We start from the raw sequence: 21,418 nt of genomic DNA, 5'->3' as shown, positions 1-21,418 counted from the left end.
AAATTTGGTGTGGATTTGCTTTTTTTTTTTTTTTTTTTTTATTAACAGGGTTATCTGATTTCAGAAGAAAAGTCTGCAGTCACTCTGTGTGACTGCAGGCTGCCAAATTGTGACATTGTTGTAGAGGAAAGAATTGCTGCAGTAATAAAAAAAAATAAATAAAAATAATATAATAATTTTACAGAGCTAAAAAAAAAAGTGCTGAGTGCTTAGGAGCAAGGGGCATAAAAGTCACCACCGCTCTGGTGACACTAAACCTCCCCTGGTATTAACACGCATGCATGCAGCCGTACATCACCAAGTGCAAAGCAGACGGATGGAGTGATGTAAAGCCGCCACCACCACTGGACTCTGGAAGAAAGGTGTTCTGTGTCGTCTGATGGACAAGCCTATGTTTGGTGACTGCCTCAACAAAATCTGATACATTGCCACAAGCCCAGCAGCCATGTGAGCAGGACTAGATCTAGATTGGTTCTAAGATTCATTTCACTAAGAGCATGTAAAGATTTTGAAGAAAGTGAATAATAAATAAATAAAGATAGAACTTTATATACCGGAAGTCTTCATCAACTCTGTGAAAGCGAGCTTCCTCTCTGGGAAGAGCACCGCGGCCGAAGATGGGCTCTAAATACACCCATTTCCTCTGTATCTGGTTCAGATTCTGCAGGTATTCGTCCAGCTCCGCAAGCTTCTTCTCCCAAATAGACACCTTGTCCTCGAACCCTCTGTAATAAGGGGAGTCCTTCAGAGACTGGAGGAGACACCGGTTGTCTCCCACTTGATTGACGATGTCCTTCCAGTCTTTTATCAGCTTTATTGTCTGTTTTTGGCTATCCTCGTAATCCGTTAGTGTAAAGACGGCACCGGCCCCCCAGATGTCTAATTCCCGGAGAGCTTCTCGGATTGTTATTTCACCCTGGGCGCGGCTATTCAGATCCTAAAGAGAAAAATAGCGAAAACATCATGGGAGCTCAGGTCATTCTCCATAACTACAAAATGTCCAGATTACACAGCAGATCTGGTGACGTCCGTGCTCACAGACAATGTCTTCTCTCTAGACTGGTCATCATTGCACATGAAGTAACAATTTTTGAAAAGATTTTCTTATATACTCTGTATTGTTCAGTTCCTCTGTTATTCCACCTACAAACGTATTAATACTCGGGCAACTGGGTGTTACCAGACTCTTCATAAAAGGGGTGTGTCCTTACAAAGGATGAAATGGTCAGCACTGATTGGATAGTGACCCTGAGTAGAGGCACACCCCAACAGGTGGAAAATAGCTTGAGCCAAAATGATGGCATAAAATAGTTTGAAATGTTTATCAAACTAGTGTTCTCAGTTTTATGCGAGTTCCAGCCGTTTCTGCAAAATCTGTGAAAAATGTGAGAAACATACTCTGAAGGGGCATGGTTGAACCTGGCCAACAAATTTGACAAAATTGGGGAAATTTACAACACAAAGTTGATGCATCTTACTTCAGCAGACGCTTCATCTAACAGGAATACAAAAACCACCATGGTTACTTACCGGTAGCCGGTTTTTCCGGAACCCATGACAGCACCACATGAGAGAGGGATCCGCCCCGCCAGGACAGGAACCTACTGAAACATAAGGGGCGGCACCTCTCCCCCGCTTCAGTTGGATTACAGAGCATTTGAGAGGACTCCCCGGTTAGTTACATTTTTATCCAACACCACATCACACAAATACACCCGACTATTGTGCACACCCAAACGGTGAAAAAGGGGGGGAATGTACGGGTGCTGTCATGGGTTCCGGAAAAACCGGCTACCGGTAAGTAACCATGGTGGTTTTCCCTTCACCCATGACAGCACCACATGAGAGATTCTGGAGACTTCGAACACCTTAGGGAGGGACCACCGCTTGCAGCACCCTTCTACCAAAGGTCAAGTCAGCAGAGGAGGACAGATTTAGTCTATAGTGTCTAAAGAAAGTTGAGGGTGAGGCCCAGGTAGCGGCCTTACAAATTTGCTCTATTGATACCTCTGCTTTCTCAGCCCAGGAGGTCGCCACGGCTCTGGTGGAATGAGCCTTGATGCCGTCAGGAACCGGGACGCCACTAGCTGAATAGGCTACACTAATGGCCTCCCTAATCCATCGGGCAATAGTCCCCTTTGACACTCCATAACCTTTCCTAGCACCCTGGAAGGCTACAAATAGGGACTGGGACCTCCTCCACTGGCTGGTTATAGACATATACTCTACTAGGGTTCTTTTAACATCTAGGCTATGAAACTTTTCCTCCCCTGGGTTTTTCGGATTCTCGCAAAAGGAAGGGAGGACAATCTCTTGGTTTCGGTGAAAGTTAGTTACTACTTTCGGCAAGTAAGCAGGGTCTGTTCTCATAACCACCCTATCCTGGTATATCTGGGTATATGGTGGGTTGACTGAAAGGGCCTGTAAGTCACTAACTCTACGTGCCGACGTTAGAGCTACCAAAATGATGGTTTTTAGAGTTAGATTTTTAGTTGAAATCTGCTGTATGGGTTCAAACGGCTCTTTCGTGAGGGCTTCCAGCACCAGATTTAGATCCCATGGAGCTATTTTTGGTAAGGAAACTGGCCTAGATCTGTGGCAAGATTTTATAAACCTGGCTACCCATCTGTTTGCCGCTATATTGCAATTGTATAATGCACCCAGCGCTGAAACCTGCACTTTGAGGGTATTAACCGCCAGGCCTAGCTGTAGGCCTGCCTGCAAGAACTCCAAGATGGACTCGATTGGGGGTTCTTGACCTAACGGTTTTCTCAGGAATTGTAGGAATTTTTTCCACGTTCTGCCATATATGTTGGTTGTTATTGGTTTCCTACTTTTCATTAGAGTAGTTACCAACCCCGGGGAAAACCCTTTAACTCTCAAAAGTGACCTCTCAAATTTCACGCCGTCAGATGGAGCCCCTTGACTTGTTTGTGGAATATCGGCCCCTGAGCTAACAAATCTGGAATCTCTGGCAGTACCCACGGGTCCGAGAGAGACATTATTTGTAGTAGAGAAAACCACGGTCTTTTCGGCCAGAACGGGGCTATGAGGATTACTCTGGCTTGCTCGTCTCTTATCTTTTTTACTACTGCCGGGATTAACGCTACTGGGGGAAAGGCATAGCTCAGCTTGAACAGCCACGGGATTTGTAGAGCGTCCACTGCCCACGGGTTTTCCCCTGGGTTTAATGAGCAGAACCTTCTCACTTGCCGGTTGCTTTTGGTGGCAAAGAGGTCGATTACTGGCTGTCCCCATAACTGTACTATCTTCTGGAATATTACACGATTCAAGGCCCACTCTTCCTGTTTTAACTTGTTGCAGCTTAAAAAGTCGGCTTGAACATTTTCTGTCCCTTTGATATGCAGGGCTGTCAGGGAGGCTAGGTGTTGTTCTGCTTTGAGGAAGATTCTTTTGGCTTCGTCCATTAGGGAGTTTGACCTTGTCCCTCCCTGGTGGTTGACATACGCCACTGCCACCCTGTTGTCTGACATAATTCGGACGTTTTGACCCTGTAACCTGGGAATGAATGCCTCTAGGGCCCTGTTTATCGCTCTCAACTCTCTTAAGTTGGAGGAAGCTTTCTGCTCTATGTGACCCCAGGACCCTTGGGCCATATGTTCTCTCAGGTGTGTCCCCCATCCCGAGGAGCTTGCGTCCGTCAATATTACATCGGACACGGGCCTGTGCCACAAAATTCCCCCCCGTTAAATTTGTGTCGTCTAGCCACCAAGTGAGAGAGTCTTTCACCCTTTCGGAAAGTTCCAGCTTCCCTTCTAAACGCCCTTTCAATCGTCTCTGGGCTGACAAGATTTCCGCCTGCAGTTGTCGGGTATGATACTGTGCCCAGTTGACCGCTGGGATACAGGCTGTTAGCGTGCCCAACAGGGACATTGCCCTTCTTAGGGTCATGTGAGGATGCTGTATTGCCGTAAGGGTCATTTCTCTCACCTTCTCTAGTTTTTTCTCTGGCAAGAGACAAACTTGACGGTCGGAGTCCAAGACGAAACCTAGAAACGTTTGTTTCCTTAGGGGTTGAAGTTTTGATTTTTTTAAGTTTACCATCCAACCCAGTCTTTGCAGGGTCTCTGTTATCTTCTCTACCTGATGTGCGCAGTGATGTTCTGAATTGCCAATGACCAGAAAATCGTCCAAGTAAGGCACCATAATCACATTGTGGATTCGAAGGAAAGCTGTCATTTCCGCTATTACTTTTGTAAAAGTCCTTGGCGCTATGGAGATGCCAAACGGAAGAGCTGTGAATTGAAAATGCCTGAGGTCGCCCTGGATGTATAGGGCTACCCTCAGGTATTTTTGGTACTCTTGGTGTATCGGGATATGGTAATAGGCATCCTTCAAATCGATTACGGCCATGAAGCAGTTGTGGTGTAACAGCTTCATGGCCGAAGTCACTGATTCCATTTTGAATGTTTGGTTCTTGATCCATTGATTGAGGCACCTGAGATTTATTATCGTTCTGAAGGAAAGGTCGGGTTTTTTTATTAGGAAGAGGGGAGAATAGAACACCTTATTTCTTGATCTTCCGGGACCTCTACCAGAACTTGTTTCTCCAATAGCCCTAAGATTTCTGTTTCTAAGGCTGATTGCTCTCCTGGTTCCTTCCTGACGGGGGTCACCACAAATGAAGCTCTTGGATACTGGAAGAAGGGGATTTTTAGGCCATTCTTTATAATTTTTAGGATCCAATTGTTGGCCGATATTTTCTCCCATTCTTGGGAAAAGAGCTTCTTCCCCCCACAGGAGGGCTGTGTCATTGCGGGGATTTTTTGGCGGTTGAGGTATTTCCCCCAAACATAAACCCTGGTTCTTTCTTCCTCTTGTCGTCCCACCTTTTCCGTTCTCCCGGGGGACGGCCTCGATTGAACCTTCCCCTCCGAAAGGGCGGTCTCCTTTGATCACCCATGAACCTGGGGAAGCCCTTCTTTTTGTCACCGGCTTTTTCTAGGATGTCATCCAGGTCTTTTCCAAACAAGAACTGCCCATCACATGGTAATGAGCATAATTTTGCCTTAGATTGAATGTCCCCAGGGCAGCCTTTGAGCCATAACGCCCGTCTTGCGGCGTTCGACAGCCCCGCTGCTCTTGCTGTTAACCTCATCGAGTCGGCGGAGGTGTCCGCCAAGAAGGCGGCAGCTCCGTGTAGTAGGTACATTTCACCTAAAATTTTCTCCCTTGGCATTTTGGAGACCAATTTTTCTTCCAGTTGTTGCAACCAGACCATTAATGACCGGGCTGTGCAGGTGCCGGCTATTGCTGGTTTCAGACCCCCTGCCGCTGCCTCCCAAGTGTGCCTTAGGTATGAGTCCACTTTTTTATCCAAGGGATCTCTCAAAACCCCTGAATCCTCCAGGGGCAGGGCCGACTTCTTGGAAGACCTAGACACTGCGGCGTCAATCTTTGGGACTTTGTCCCAGATGTCCGTGTCCTTAGCCTCAAAGGGGTATCTTCGCTTTGAAGAGGAGGGAAGGCTACCTGACTTCTCCGGTTTCTTCCACTCTCTCTCGATTAGGGCCTGAATTTTGTCATTGACCGGGAAGGTACGCTTTTTCCTTTCTTGTAGGCCGCCAAACATCACATCCTCCAGTGATCTCTCTACTTTCTGCTCCTGTAGGCCCATAGTGGACCTGATGGCTTTAAGGAGGGCGTCCGTATCTTCCACGGGAAAGCAAGGTCTGCCCCCCGTATCACTGTCTGAGGATGAAGATGACCCGCGCTCAACTTGGTACTCCGAAGAGGAGGAGCCTGACGAGGAACTCGGGGAGGCTTTCCTACTCTTACTTTTCTTTTTTAATAATTTTTTAAGTGAGCCCTGTACCTCCGACTTAATTATTGATCTGAGGTTTGTTGCCAGGCTCGGTGCCTCTTCAGCCATAGTCCGCTGGATACAGCTGACACATAAGTCCTTTTGGTAGTCCTTTGCTAAAGGGCTGTGGCATATGGCACATACTTTATTTTTCTTTTTGCATGTAGCTTTTTTGCCTCCCTAAAAAAGGAAAAGACATAGGAAGCCCTATTACAACATTGTCTACTTTCACGGAGATCACTCACCACCCAGGAAAGACCGATACCGGGCTCTGGGGCTGCGAAGGAGCGTGCGTTCTGCGATCTTTTGACCTCGAGGAATCCCTCGATCGGTGACTTGGACGGCTGCTGCTTTTGCCGCTCGAGCGGCTCTTGCGACCCGAAGCTTGTGAAGGGGGCAGAGACAATGGGGACGGTGAGCGATCCTCCTGAGACGCCATTGTCACCCCTGCAGCCGCTTCTGCTCCTTCTTTAAAGTGAGTGCCCCTCATTACCCCTCCCCCCACGACCGCCAGCCGCTTCTCCTGGCCGGCGTCGCGCCCGGCGCCATGATCGTCGCGTCCCGATGACGTCAGCGGTCGCGCTCCCAGAATCCTCTGCGCCGCTGACGTCGGACGCCGATCTCCGCCCCCGGCTTCCCCTGCAAGCAGACGAAGGACGGGCGCGCGCGCAGGGGGAGGGCAGCACGTGGAGGAACCTCCGAAGGGAGGACATCAGGACGTGCCCGCACGAACCCGGGGCCCGGATCAGGCAACACCCCGGGGACTGCGCTACCAGCTGCCGACGGCCGGCGTCGCAGGTAAGTAAGCCCTGCAATTTAAACGCCGGGACGGCCCTGGGTCTTTCATCCTGACAGGCGCCGCCGCTGTCAGAGGGATTCCTTTCCAGGACAGGAACCCAACTGAAGCAGGGGAGAGGTGCCGCCCCTTATGTTTCACTAGGTTCCTGTCCTGGCGGGGCGGATCCCTCTCTCATGTGGTGCTGTCATGGGTGAAGGGAAAACAGACGGGAAGAACTGGGGCACAAAAATCACACAACTTAACCTACCATTCATTCTCTTTTAGTTGCTAGGTCCTATTCATGAATATTCTGCCAGCACTACAGGAGCAGAAACTTTCTCATTTCCCAGCACACATTGTTCTTAGCATTCTCCAAAGGCTGGCCAGTCCTGAACTGAAAGCCTGCTCCTCTGTTATACAATTTGACAGACAGGGGAGCAGGAAGAGAGACAAGAACTAGCCCCCACTTCCTGTAGAAAAATAAAGACCAGCCCCCACTACCAGTAGAGAGACAAAGACCCACCCCAACTTCCCTTACAGAGACAAAAACCCACTCCTACTTCCAGAAGAGACGAAAACCTGCCTCAACTTCCGTTAGACAAAGACATGCCCCTATTTACTGAAGATAGACAAAAACCCACCCCCATTTCCTATATAGATGAAGCCCCGCCCTCACTTCCTATAGAGACAATACCCATCCCACTTCCTGTTGAAAAACAAAGATCCGCCCCACTTATTAGAGACAAAGAGCCACCCCTACTTCCTGCAGAGAAAAAGATCCACCCCCAACTTCCTGTAGAGACAAAGAGCCGCCCCCACTTCCTGCAGAGAAAAAGATCCACCCCCAACTTCCTGCAGACACAAAGAGCCGCCCCCACTTCCCGCAGAGAAAAAGATCCACCCCCAACCTCCTGCAGACACAAAGAGCCTCCCCCACTTCCTATGGAGACAATACCCACCCCCACTTCTTGTAGAGACAAAGACCCACCACCACTTCTTATAAACACAAACACCCGCCCCACTTCCTCTTGAAAAACAAAGACCCACCCCGCTTCCTGTAGAGACAAAGACCCAACCCACTTCCTGTAGCGACAAAGACCTGCCCCACTTCCTGTAGAGACAAAGACCCACCCCACTTCCTGTAGAGAGAAAAAGATCCACTCAAACTTTCTGCAGAGACAAAGACCCGCCCCCACTTCCTACAGGGACAATACCCACCCCCACTCCTTGTAGAGACAAAGACCTGCCACAACTTCTTATAAACACAAAGACCAGACATTACTTCTTGTCCAAAAACTAAGACCCGCCCCACTTCCTGTAGCGACAAAGACCCGCCCCACTTCCTGTAGAGACAAAGACCCGCCCCACTTCCTGTAGAGACAAAGACCCACCCCACTTCCTGTAGAGACAAAGACCCGCCCCACTTCCTGTAGAGACAAAGACCCATCCCAATTCCTTTATCTCAGTATCTCTGCAGCTAAAGACTGAAGAGCTCAGAAGAGAAGGTGCCTGAATAAAGACACAACTTTTAAGGAAACTTACTTTAAGTTCTGAAGCTTTAGATATTATGATATCGGCAACTTTCAGCAGATCTCCAAACAGCAACTTTTCTAAGGTAGTTCCCTTGGGAAGTCCAAGAAGCCTGAAGAGGTCTAGCCAGTGATCCTGAGATAGGTGCTCGCCACGTACATACTTAAGCACAGGGACCACCATCTGTAGTCAATATACAGAGATGTATAAATGTCATGTGTCACATTAATCCCCAACATATTCTGTTTTATAGTAACCCAGCGAAACAAAAAAACTTGCACATTAAAATAAATATGTCTCTGATCAATAATCTTTTCATATTAAAGTACATACTGTTATGTGTATTCATTGCTGGTAAATGTGAGTGGCCTGGTATCTACAGGATAGGTGATAACTTATTGGTCAGTGGGGGTCCGATCTCGGAGACCCAAACTGATCGGCCGAATGGGAAACTTTTATCCCCAGAAGAATGCAGTGGACGTGCCCATGCCTGAGCAGGGCTCCATTCATTCATATGAAGCTATACTCGAAGAAACTGACCCATTATGGACTAAAGTTCCCAGTTCTTCCCATCGGTGAGAGTCCAGAGCCCCACCAAGTTCTATCCTGCGGGTAGCTAAGCAATTATCTTCACTGGACGGCCACCTTGTATTGTTTCGATATATTTCCAAGAAGAAGTTGGGTACATTATGCGGGGATGATGGCAAACAAGCCGCTAGACAATCTCTAGATATTTATATAAGAATTCATTTCTATTGTCTGTTCTTTATGCACAGCCAAACGACTGGACCAATCCGCCCCACGTGTAACATGTGGATAAATCAGTCACTTTGGAAGGTTTTACCCCAGGTTTCAGCTCTCTTGAGACCTACTCGACTAAAAACGTAACATGAAGGCGTTCAAGATATTTGCCAAAAAATGCATCGTCTTACGACCATGATGTCACCAATAGTCGCTAAGCAATGTTAAGCTCAGAATAGAAATGCTGGGTTGCCGCTAAGAGAGTGGGCAATTTCCCAGTATGTCCCCCCTGCCTCCCTGAAGCCAGCCCTGACTGTAACCAGGACTTGTATTGGGAGTAGGGCTTACATTTTAAGCTAATGCCAAAAATCATGAAAAATCATGCTGGGGCTTATTTTTGGGGAAACACGGTAAGCATGGTAAACATTGTTTAACAGTTTCATAATTGACCTCAGGTCCAGTAAGATTGCTAATTTCGTACCTTGTATCTGTCAATTTCCGTCTGCAGCTTCACAGACATTGTGGTATGTTCTTCCATTTTTCGCAGTCGGTCATGCCAGGACAGGAGGAACTCTTCAAAGCTGTAACATTTGCTCCTATCAATGCAGAAGATTATTAATGAGCCAGATGAGTTTAGATATTGAAGTGTAAATACAGAAAACCCCACAGCACAGTATAAAATGTTGTAGAGTTTATGGCCGGGGTCAGATGGCTATACCAAAACTTGGCCCAGTCATGGTCGCAAACTGCGCATGTGACCGGCTCGGTGTGCTCCTCCATATAGGGACCTGCTTTTACATACTAGTCTGTTCTGAGATAGATTAGCACTGTTGTTTTGCAGTGCTGGGGTCTTGGGTTCAAATCCCACCAAGGACAACATGTGTGTCATGATTCATGCTGGATCAGGACATATAAAAAGCACAGGTAACCTTTTTTTTTTCCTAAGCTGTGCTTAAAGTTGGTTTTTGCCCCCGGTGGCCATTAGGATTATTGCACTGTGGTGTCGTCTGTTCTAAGTTTACCCCTGGTGGTGGTGAGCGTCATTGCACTCTAGTTTCTTTAGTTAAGTGCACATGATTATTATGCAGGTATGATTGCTGGCTCTGCTATAAAAGAGTCACAGGTGTTGCAATCAGTGTTGGTGATAGTGTTCATTTCAACCATCTTTGGTGGAGGAAGGAGCTGGAGAGCGTTCCTTGCAGCACTGTCTTAGCCTGGTGTGAAAGGAGTCATAGGGGATTTCCTTGTAGCTCTGACAGAGCTTGGTGGCGGCGATTCAGGAGGAGAGCTGCATGCTGGTGGTGGACTCTGTTGCCAGGAGCAAGTGCAACAGAGTAAAGCTAAGTGGTGTTTCCCTGTTTGTGTTTTTCCTTAGTGTGTATTAGTACAGCGGTGGGGCCAGTGCCTGCACCACCCAGCTCCCTAGCAAGGGATAGGTGTAGGGTGTGCTAAGTCAACAGGCTCCTGATCGGCGCCCGGTGCGGAACCGGCATAGGGAACGTTAAGAGCGTTAGGGACACTGACTCAGGGGAGTGCAGGAGGTCTCCACATCCCCTTTCCCTATCGCAGGGCCCACTGTTGTAACTGTTTCCCTTCCCTTTGTCTTGTTGTTTTAGTTACCAGCCTGCGAGCCGTGTCACACAGGACAGTATCACGTGCCGCGTCCTGTTGTTCTAATTACCGGCCTGCTGGTCGCGTCACACAGGACGGGTCCACATGACATTGTGCAATGAGTTTGTATGTTCTCCCAGTGTTTGCGTGGGTTTCCTCCAGATGCTCTGGTTTCCTGCAACACGCCAAACACATACTGATAGGGAATGTAGATTGTGAGCCCCAATGGGGACAGTGCCAGAAATGTCTGTAAAGCGCTGTGGAATTAATGGCGCTATATAAGTGACAAAAATAGCAGATGGTAATCCAAACTCAGTAATTAGGGATAGCGTATTGGAGTGCATATACTAAAACTAATAAACTTTATTCTCAATGTTTAAAAACTACATAAAGTGCACGTGCAAAGACAAAACAAAAAAAGCAAGAAAAAAAAAAAAAAGAGAAACTGCACAGTAACCACTTTATACACCTTGAGGCCAAAGAGACCCTATAGATGTTTAGGTAGGCCTAAACTTCATCATGACCTACTCATTGCTGTATCTCAATGGCCAATTGAGTAACAAAAAGCATCAACTATTTATACTCAAAAATAATTATTTTCTCATTAATGATTGCATTCAGGTTACCTGTGCAGTGAAAAGTAAGAGACTAAGCCAGCCTCAATCACTATTAATCATGAATAGTGCCACACTTTTGGTCGGTTGGGAATTAATGGCATAGCACAGCATACATGTTGATTGACATATCTCCAACTACCACCAACGCAGATTAAAGTGAAGCACAGTAGCCAGGCTTAATTCAAACAGCATTCCCTCTGATGGGACCACTAGTCAATTACCAACAATTTATATGGCAAAAAGAAGAGAGACGAGTCCATAGGCACGCTAATCACATAAGCACTTGACATACTGTGCATGAAAGTGCCCTTAAAGACTTCTAAAGATATCGTTCAACAAAAGCAATCAGCTTATGCGATCCTCAAAATACTTGGAACGGTCTCACCAGACTGTTGATCTACAGCGGACCCCACAGTATTGGATGCCTCCCTTTCTCCCGACGCGTTTCATTTTCATTCATCAGGGGAGTCTCAGGAAAAAATTCTGTGAACTGTCGCTTGGGTTAAGTTGCCATCTCACTGACAATCTGTCCATCCCTTGCAGCCATCTGGGTCTAAAAGGTGGTCTCTGCTTGGGCTAAACTTCTCCATCAGGGTATCCTCTATGGGATCCCCAGATGAATTAGCCGATCTGGCAGATCAGATAGTCCTTGTTATGAAAATATATTCTCTATGCTTCCCCCAATGCAGCTGGATGTGCTGCATGGAACGCAGACTCTGCGTCTAAAAAGTCACTCACCGGCCTTCCCTTCTAGAGCCTGCGGCTTTTCGGGCGAAGCTGGAGCAGATAATCTCTGACACTACTGGGGGGAAAGAGCACCTCGCTTCCCCAGCAAAAGACCAGACATCCACCTACAGATGGTGTACCCCATATTTTCGTTCCTTTCATCAGTTTCCCTACTTCAGAGGTCTCATCCGTCAGCAAAAAGGCCCTTCAACAACTCAGGTTTTGCAGAGCCAGATCCAATAGGTTCTTCTCCGCTTGACAGGCTGTCCCCAATTTGAGTCTCTCCCAGGGTGGGCGCCCGTCTCCTTCTTTTCCTAGACACTTGGCCTTCTGTGATCCACAACGCCTGGGTCAGGCTATGAAATAGAATTTTCTTCTCTCTCGGAACCGTTTTTCATGTTGACCAACAAGGAAAAGCTCGCTAGCTTACAAGTTTTTCAAGGCCATCACCTCCCTGCGCCGAACAGGCGACCTCGCCGCGTTCCCATGACGGAACGTTTTTCAGGTTTCCAGTCAAACTTATTTGTAGTTCTGAAGAAGGACGGATCTGTCGGTCTTATTCCGGACCTAGAAAAATGAACAACTGTGCTCTCCTGCGCCATTTAAAGATGAAATAGCCTTGCTCAGTGACAGCGTCTAAGGAACCCGAGGAGTTCCTTTGCTCGGTAGGTGCTTACCTTCACATTCCTAGTATTCCTAGGTATAATTTTGACACTGTTTACGCAAGGGTTTTTCTTCCCAAGAAAAAGGTCTCGGCCCTTCTTCTCAGGATTCAGTTTCTCAGACAGCCATTCCCTTGCTCTCTTCGACTCTGCATGAGCGTGTTGGGCAAGATGCTGGCAACAATGGAAGCAGTTCTATTTTCACACACGCCCTCTCTTCAGCAATCCCTTTTCATATTAGGACAGGTCAACCACATCCCTGGATCAGTCTATTGTTCTCCCCTGTCAGGTAAGGGAATCCCTAATTTAGTGGAGTTCCTCTCTCCTCTTTGATCACAAGAGCTACTTTCTGCCGATCAAGTGGTAGGCTGTGAGGACAGATGCCAGTGTCCTGCGATGGGGAGCTGTCTTTCAGTATCTCAGGGCTACTGGAAGGATCAAGAATCTTCTTTTCCTACCCAACTTCTATAGATCAGAGCCATTTACCTGGTCCTTTTTCATTGACAAGACCTCTTGATGGGCAGTTTCATCTGCATTCATGGCGATAACGCCACAGCTGTGGCATACATCAACCACCAGGGACAAACACGGAGCCAATCTGTCATTACGGAGGTGTCCCACATCCTGATTTGGGCCGAACAGAACGTCCCGGCTCCCTGAGCAGTACTCCTTTCTGGGGTGGACAACTAGGCTGACATCCTCTAGGGTATCTTCGCGAGCGAGTGGTCTCTAAACCAGACTGTCTTCTACTATATTTGTCTCCGGTGGGGCACCACCGACATCAACTTGATGGTGCCCAGAATGAACAACAAGGTTCCGCAATTCATGTCTAGGTCTTCTGATCCCCTAGCGATAGACTCCGACGCTCTGGCAATATCCTGGGCCTAATTCAGCCTCCCTTATCTGTTTCACCCCCTCGATTAATTTCCAAGCTCCTCAAGCAGATCGACTTGTACACTCTGCGTGCTGTGAGCATTCTCCAGTGCCGGGAGCATGATTGCAAGTATGTAATTTGCATACATGTGATCACGTGCTGACCAGATGGGTGCAGCCTTGCTCAAAGCAAGTGTATTGAGAGAGACCGTGCCCATTTATTCAGATTGTGGCTTGCAGTCCCTTTATGCGCCTCCAGTTGATGGGAGAATCTTCACAGCGCGCATAAAGTGACTGCAGACTTGTAGCTTAAGGTTTGACATCCCCTTTAGGCTCATGCTGTGTGTGGTTAACACTGACCTGCCCTGATCACAGATAACCACAGAGTATAAGAGAAGACCGCACACCAAGGTTGTTTATAGTCAATAACCATTAAGCAGTAGCTGCATGAACCAAGGGAACATAAGTTGGCACTGGAGCTGCATACATGTAACTAGTCTTTGATGTTGTGGATTCGCGAATGGTGGAAATTTGTACCTGAAAGAGATCCAGTCTTCTCTCGCCTTCTCATTAAACCCTTGATAAAACTCCTCATATAAAGACCAGGTTTTTGTGCAGCCATCAATGTCACTGCGGATCTCATCTGCAAGGGAGAAATCGGGAGCCTCCAGGTCAAAATGTAGGCAGTCCTCCCTGGAAGAATAAAACAATATATATATTTTTTATCACAGTAATTATAAAAGAAATGTCAGTAAAACAACAACATAATAACAACAATTAAAAAAACATCACTTCCAGATAACTTTAGTGGACTCAAAGCATAACCATCCTTTCTGGAGACTTTTCTGAAAATCTGTCATGTGCGTCCATGAGGAATAACATCAAATATAGCTATTCTGTGATGTGTGTCCTGCATTTTTCTTCAGTTGTCTCTGAGCTAGTAGGTGTTGACTAGTTGCTATGTCGTCTCCCATACACGGCACACACAAACTCCTGCACATGTGCAGAAACAGCGGCAGCACGTAGGGAACTCCTCAGCAGCACTGAACATAGTAGCTGTGAATCCAGCTCTGGAGTGAATTAAACACTTAACAGTAAGCAGAAGCACAGGTCTGTGCATTTCTATCATTCTCTTTCATAATGTAGTATATTTATGGCATTTTGGATTTTGGTGTGAAATCTGCACTAAAAATCCACAAGTCATTTTAAAACATATACATTATTTAATAATTTACATTAGTTTTTTCTTTATTTCTTCAAGCTCATCAAATTCCATTTTCTTTTCTTTTATTGACTGGGCACTTTTCTCCAAAACATCTTCTTTTCCAGTTTCAATAATGTCGTCGTTTGGTTTGAATTGGTCCCAGCGGGCTTTAAACTTCTCTAGTTCTTGCATATAAATATTCACCCTGGTTTTAACGTTTTCCTTCATTATCTCAATCTAAAGGAAATATAAATTGAAAATAAAGCTGAAACGTAGAGAAGCTCAATTCAAGCTGGTCCTGGCGCAAGGTAATTTTATGGATAAAGGTAATAAAAAAAAAATACATGTATAAATACCCATAAAATTTGCCCCATTCAAGTGAATGAAGCGGGAATAACACCGAGCTACAAATCAAGGCTCAGCCACAAGTAAAAAAGCAGCCCCCACGTACCACTGAAAGTCCACAGACACGTACCTGCTCTTTAACCATTAGCTGATGACTCTCCATCATTAATTCAAACTTATCCCACTTTGCTCGCAGATTACCAATTGTGTCTAAGCCGCCCCCTGCAACGGAGCGCAGCAATCGGTTTTCATCTTCAGCTTCCTTGAATAACGGCAGAATCTGTCATATGCACAATACGTACAAAGCATAAGGAATGGCAAAGTAAATTAACTGAAGTAGCAGTAATTAAAGATTATTACATAGATAAAAGTTTTCATGTTGCACTTTTTAGGAATATATAATACACACAGTATATCAGTGTGATGATCCCAATTCTTTCCTCTCATCACAAAATACAAACTATTCATTATATTAAAGGGGGAGAAAGAGGAGACTGGATTAAATTCAGCTGCAGGTAATTGCAGGCAGTTTGTGTGCTTGGGCTACTTAATGAAGTCCTGTGCTTACAGCAGCCTCAGCACTGCAGCAAGCAGCGTGTAGGAGGATATGAACAGTCACAAAGGAAAGAATGGTGACACAAATCCAACCAAGGATGGTTACTAAATAGAACAGAGCCCCCAGGTCGCTAATCCTAAAATAGTCTCTATTAGAAAAAACTAGTGTGTGGCAGGACAAATGACACAGTATCACGCAAAGAGCAGGAATCACAGCCACACCGGCTGAGTTCAGGGCTAACAAACATCAGTTGTAAATGTTATTACTTAACTTGCATTGACCTGATAAAGGGACCTACATGGTCCTAAAATACATTGTCTGAGCTGAATGAAATCTTTTATACTTTTGGACAAACTTTTCTCCTGCTTGATGTGCCATATGCCAAATCCCCGAACTGCAACGTTTAACCATCACAAGAAATGTTCTTACAGTGGGGCAGCAGTGAAGCAGCTGGCATATTACACATGCTACATGCTTTGCAATAGTTTAAGATTATTCAGTCAGATTTACACTCATGTTACATAGTAGTCAGCGCACCGCTGACAATATTTACAGTGATTGTGATTAACCCCATATAAAGTTTATCTGTTCTAGAAGGATATTCCTGACATTTTCTTAGTTGCATTTTACAGTAAAAGCAATAGTCCTTGAACAGCTTACAACACAGCAAAGGGATGTCAATGTTGAATATTATCAATCAGCAGAAAGCTACAAAAAAACACAAACAAAAAAAAACTTCCAAGGCATTCGTTAAACCATGGAGTACTTTGAAGATATCATCAATAATTCGCTTAAATTTGGAACAACAATAACATTACCTAGAACTGGACATCCTTTAAAAATTGATGAAAAGACAAGAAGAAAATTGGTCTAGAAAGCTGCAAAGAGATCTGCAGTAACATTAAAGAAGCTGTAGGAATTAGTGGAATGTACTCGTGCACTGTTTGTGACAATAATCTCTTATATTCTTTATATGTCTTGTCTGTGGGGTAGAATGGCAAGACGGAAGAAACATGCAAAACTAGCTAGGTCTGACAAAAGCATGTGGGAAAATGAGTTAAGGTGTAAGACTACAGTTGAACTTTTAGATCATAATATCAAAATGTATATTTGGCACACAGTACCAAAAGAACACCATACCCACAGTGAAGCATGGTGGAGGCACCTTTGTGCTTTAGGACTGTTTTTCGGCTGCTGGAACTAGGACTTTAGTCAAACGGGAGGGAATTATGTACAGCTTCAAGTATCAGTCAATTCTACAACAAAAGATCAAACTTTTGGAAAGGTCCAGCAAGAGCCCAAACCGGAATCTAATTGAAAATCTGTGGGTGACCAGAAGAGGATGCTGTACGCAGGAGAGATGTCCTCGAAATCTAACAGATTTGCAGCTACTACTGGAAAGAATTGGCAAAGATTGACAATTCTAGATGTGACATGCTAATCGACTCCAACTCCAAAAGACTGAATGCTAAAAGAAATGCAAAGGGGACTTCAACAAAGTATTCGTTTATGGGTGTGTGTATTTATGCAACCACGTTATTTTTCCACCAGAAAAGATTTCAGTTTATTTTTCAATGGATTTGTACAGATTATGGGTAACAATAATGGTGGAAAAAGATTGCACAGAGCAAGATAAAAAAAAAACATGGATTTTTGTGATAAACTCACCGTAAAATCCTTTTCTCATTCGCCTTATTGGGGGACACAGAGACCATGGGTGTATGCTGCTCCCACTAGGAGGCTGACACTATGCACAAAAAAAGGTTAGCTCCTCCTCCGCAGTATACACCCCACCAACCGGCAGGAATTTCCTCAGTTTAGCTTAGTGTCAGTAGGAGGTGGACACGGGTCTTTCATTAGACCCATATCTACCTCGGTGTGCGTCGTTCCTTTTCAGGGTCCCGGAGGGATACAGAGTGAACAGTCACATCTGTAGTCCCACAAGAGACTATGAGTACGGCGTGTACTGCCACCCCGTATCCTCATAGCTCTCCGCAGCAGGACCAGGAGCTTTGCACAGGTGCGTTCCAGCTATACGGATGGTCCTTGCCCCCCGCCTCCCACCCACTCGCCTACCAGAGCCTGTCGGTCGGACGAGGCGTGGACACGGGGGAAAATAGACTCAGACAGCGTTGGATTTACAAGGTACCTTTATTGAAGACAACTGGAGGATTCTTCGGAGCGGCACAGGACAGTGCCGCAGGGTCCTCAGCTGCCTGCGCCTCCCGGCAGCCGCCGCACTTTCTATTGCGCCACATGCCAGGCCCCGGCTGTGGCGCGGGCCTTGTTCCCCCCCGAAAACCCCCCCGCCGCCGCCGCCCTCATTCTTATGCGGGCTTATCCTGAGGGCTTTTTTCGGGCGGCGGTTTCTTCTTGGGTGGCCGTGGCAGCGCTGCAGGACTTCCGCGCCGCCCCGCGCTGACAGGCGTCCGCCGATACTAATTTAGTCCCTGGCTTCATTTCGGGCCTACTCGGCCATCGCGGCCACGCCCCCCGCCCTCTGTTATAGGTGGGCTGCTCTCCCACCCGTTCTAGGACCACCCACCCTCCTAGTCTGTAGCTGGGCAGCGGGCGGTCTTCTCTCCGGGTCAGGCGGCTAGCTCCGCCCTTCTTCTCTCCTGAACCGCGCGTTCCTTTTACCTCAGGCTGCCGCCATCTTTGCAGCCTGTCAGCTGGACGCCTTTGAAGACACCGGGCAGCGGAAAGGGGTTCCTCGTTATCCTCTACTGCGGCCCTGCATCTCAGACGAGCTGGGTACATCGCCTTTCGGGCCACCGGACTGTGAGTAGCTCTGCAACTGCAGACTGACACCCTCCTCTGCCTTCTTTCCCTCAACCTTCCGGCATCTCCTCGGGGTTCTTTCTTCTTTTCTTTCATTATGTCTAACCCCAAACCGGAACGTGCCCGTCCGCCAGCACACAGAACTTTCCCACTCCCCTCGGTTTAGACTGCAGTAATCCCATTCAGCCCGATGCCGTCAAGGAACCATCTATTGCGCCACGTGAGTGTGAACCCCCCCATTCCTGGCTAGGCCTCTTCTCTATCACAATCAGTGGCGGACCTCACCAGGGTGTCTCAGTCCCTAGTGGCCGTTCTTGATAAGTTGCTCCTGGACACTTCTGCAGGGTCCAGCAGGTTGCAAGGGGTTCCAGCTGAGCCTGCCAGCAGAAGCCGCAAAAGACCCAGGCAGGATCTCCGGCCGGAATCCTCTCCTGACCTGGTCTCTCCACATAGTCCTTCCCAGCAGTCGCCTTCCCGTGCCTCCTCACCCGAGTCAGGTGAAGCGTTCTCGGATGCGTCATCCGAAGAGATTTTAGAGCTGGATTCGGACCAGGACACGGACATGAAGGTTTCGGTACAGAACCTCATTGCTGCGATTAATCACACCTTCGAAATACAGACTCCCCTGCGAAATGCTCAGATCAGGAGGTTTCGTTCAGACGGGCAGTAACACCTTCCAGAGTCTTCGCCTCCCACTCTGAGTTTGGCAAGATCCTTACCAGGGAGAGAGAGAAAATCCGACCAGACGCTTTCAAAGAGGGAAGCGTCTCGGCGTGCTCTATCCATTTTCAAAAGAGCTCACCGACAACTGGTCGGCTTCCCCCTCTGTAGACGCTCCCATGTCCAGACTATCTTAACAACACGGTCCTTCCGATTTCAGGTGTGGCGTCGCTAAAGGATTCTAATGGCAGAATTATAGGATCCCTAGCAAAGTCAGTATTCGAAGCGGCTGCGGCGGCGCTAAGCCCAGCCTTTGCTTCATCTTGGGTAGCAAGGGCCATAGCTACTTGGGCGGAGGATCTCCGCAAGGGCATCCTAGATAAAGCCCAACCGGAGCAATCGGCCGAACTGGCTAACCAGATCTCCCATGCAGGGGATTATCTGCTCTCTGCCTCCTTGGTACCGCGTCTTGCGCGGCTCAGGCGTCCAGCAACGTGATGACAATCCGGCGTACAATTTGGCTCAAGGCTTGGCAGGCGGATTTGTCTTCAAAAAGTCCCTTACCAATCTGCCTTTTCAGGGAGCGCGTCTCTTTGGATCCCAGCTGGACCAGATTATTAGGGACACCACTGGAGGCACAAGTTCCCTCCTCCCTCAGTCCAAGCCTCGTAGGCCTCCGCTAAGGCGTCAGTTTCGGCCCTTTCGGTCTACCAACAGAGGCCGCAGGCACGCCAGGATAGAAAGAAGGTCTCCTTCAGACCCACTCCCTCCTGGCGATCTCACTCATCCCAGGGCAGATCCTCCAGGTCCAGATCTGGTCGGTCCACATCAGCATGACTATCAAGGAAGTCCCGAGGGTCCTTCCCAACTGGGCGGTCGACTCATTTTCTACAGAGACGTTTGGCTTGCCTCAGTAGAGGACGCTTGGGTCAGGGAAGTTGTATCCCCAGGATACAAGATAGTTTGTTTCTCGTCCCCAGGATCGTTTCTTCGAGTCCTTCCAAAAGACCCTGCCTTAGTCCGGGTTTCTTCGCATCCATCACCTCTCTCCTCAGTTCTGGGGTGACTTTGCCTGCTCCCGAATCAGAACGTTTCACAGGGTTTTATTCAAACCTGTTTGTAGTGTGGAAAAAAGATGATGCAGTTCGTCCCATCCTGGATCTCAAGTTACTGAACAAGAGGGTCCGATTGCGTCATTTCAGGATGGAGTCTCTTCGGTCGGTAATCGCTTCCATGGAGGCGCAGGAGTTCATGTGTTCAATAGACATTCAAGATGCCTATCTACATGTTCCCATCTTTCCCGGGCATCAGAGATTCCTGCGTCTTGCAATTCACCAGGACCACTACCAGTTCGTTGCACTGCCGTTTCGGTCTCGCCACCGCACCCAGAGTTTTTACAAAGATCATGGCGGCGTTGATGGCCTTGTTGAGGATGAGAGGTCTCGTTCTTTTTCCGTACCTCGGCGACATTATGATCAAAGCTCCGTCTTTTCACCAGGCTCGCCAAAATCTTACCATCGTCCTCTACACCCTGTCCAAACTTGGGTGGCTCGTCAACAAAAAGAAGTCCTGCCTTGTTCCGACACAACGTCTGGTGTTTCTGGGCCTATAGTTCGACACTCGTCGATCGAGGGTTTTTCTCCCAGAGGAGAAGATAGTTTCTCTGCAGCGAGATGAACGATCGCTGCAGACCACACGACTTCCATCTCTCCGGACAACCATGAAAGTTCTAGGAAGGATGGTGCGTTGAGAGAAGCGATTCCCTTTGCTCAATTTCACTCCAGACCCCGCCAACAGGCCATCCTGTCTCGGTGGAACAGGTCTGTTCTTTCCCTGGATCGTCCAATTCGCCTTTCATACCAGGTCAGGCAGTCCCTCATTTGGTGGCGGACATCACCTCTCATTGCCCTAGGACGGTCATTCCTTCTCATTCACTGGCAGATTGTGTCAATGGATGCCAGCCTCCTCGGCTGGGGGGGGCATTATTTCGCAATCACACATTTCAGGGTCGGTGGTCGACTAGAGACAGCTCTGCCGATCAACGTCGTCGAGATACGGGCGATCTATCTGTCTCTCGTTCACTGGGAGAGACTTCTCAGGGGCCTGCCAATCTGTATTCAGACAGACTGCCACAGCGGTGGCAGATATCATCCACCAGGGGGGGGACACGGAGTGCCTCAGCCCTAGCGGAAGTGTCCAAAATTCTTCATTCGGCAGAGGTTTCAGTTCCAACAATATCCGCGGTGCACATTCCTGGCATGGACACCGCGGCGGGAGAGTGGTCCTTACATCCGGATGTGTTTCATCAGCTTTGCCGTCGTTCGGGAACTCCGGACGTTGACCTGCTGGCGTCTCGCCTCAACAGGAAAGTCCCACAGTTTGTATCCAGGGCTCGAGATCCTCTCGCCAGGGGCGCCGATGCTCTGACCATTCCTTGGTCTTAGTTCGAGCTCCCCTACCTGTTCCCTCCCCTTCCCCTTCTTCCCAAGCTGTTGAAGAAAATCAAAGCA

At 47.6% G+C, this 21,418-nt stretch overlaps 1 protein-coding gene across 2 annotated transcripts in view; it reads right to left on the bottom strand.

Annotated features, from left to right (window-relative positions):
- Positions 1–21,418, bottom strand: part of DYNC2H1 (dynein cytoplasmic 2 heavy chain 1) — a 537,791-nt gene that overhangs the window by 438,880 nt on the left and 77,493 nt on the right. For both annotated transcript variants that reach the window (XM_073558365.1, XM_073558366.1), the window contains exons 21-26: positions 15,042–15,191; positions 14,598–14,803; positions 13,900–14,055; positions 9,355–9,469; positions 8,145–8,315; positions 555–937 (exon numbers count right to left, since the gene is read on the bottom strand). In XM_073558365.1, coding sequence (XP_073414466.1) covers positions 555–937; positions 8,145–8,315; positions 9,355–9,469; positions 13,900–14,055; positions 14,598–14,803; positions 15,042–15,191 — 1,181 coding nt within the window. The remainder of the gene's footprint in view (positions 1–554; positions 938–8,144; positions 8,316–9,354; positions 9,470–13,899; positions 14,056–14,597; positions 14,804–15,041; positions 15,192–21,418) is intronic.

This window comes from Dendrobates tinctorius, unplaced genomic scaffold (genome assembly GCF_039654945.1).
Source record: "Dendrobates tinctorius isolate UK_male_01 unplaced genomic scaffold, ASM3965494v1 ptg000256l, whole genome shotgun sequence".
NCBI lineage: Eukaryota > Metazoa > Chordata > Amphibia > Anura > Dendrobatidae > Dendrobates > Dendrobates tinctorius.
The sequence above is the reverse complement of the archived record's forward strand: the minus strand, read 5'-3'. Positions and strand labels throughout refer to the sequence as shown.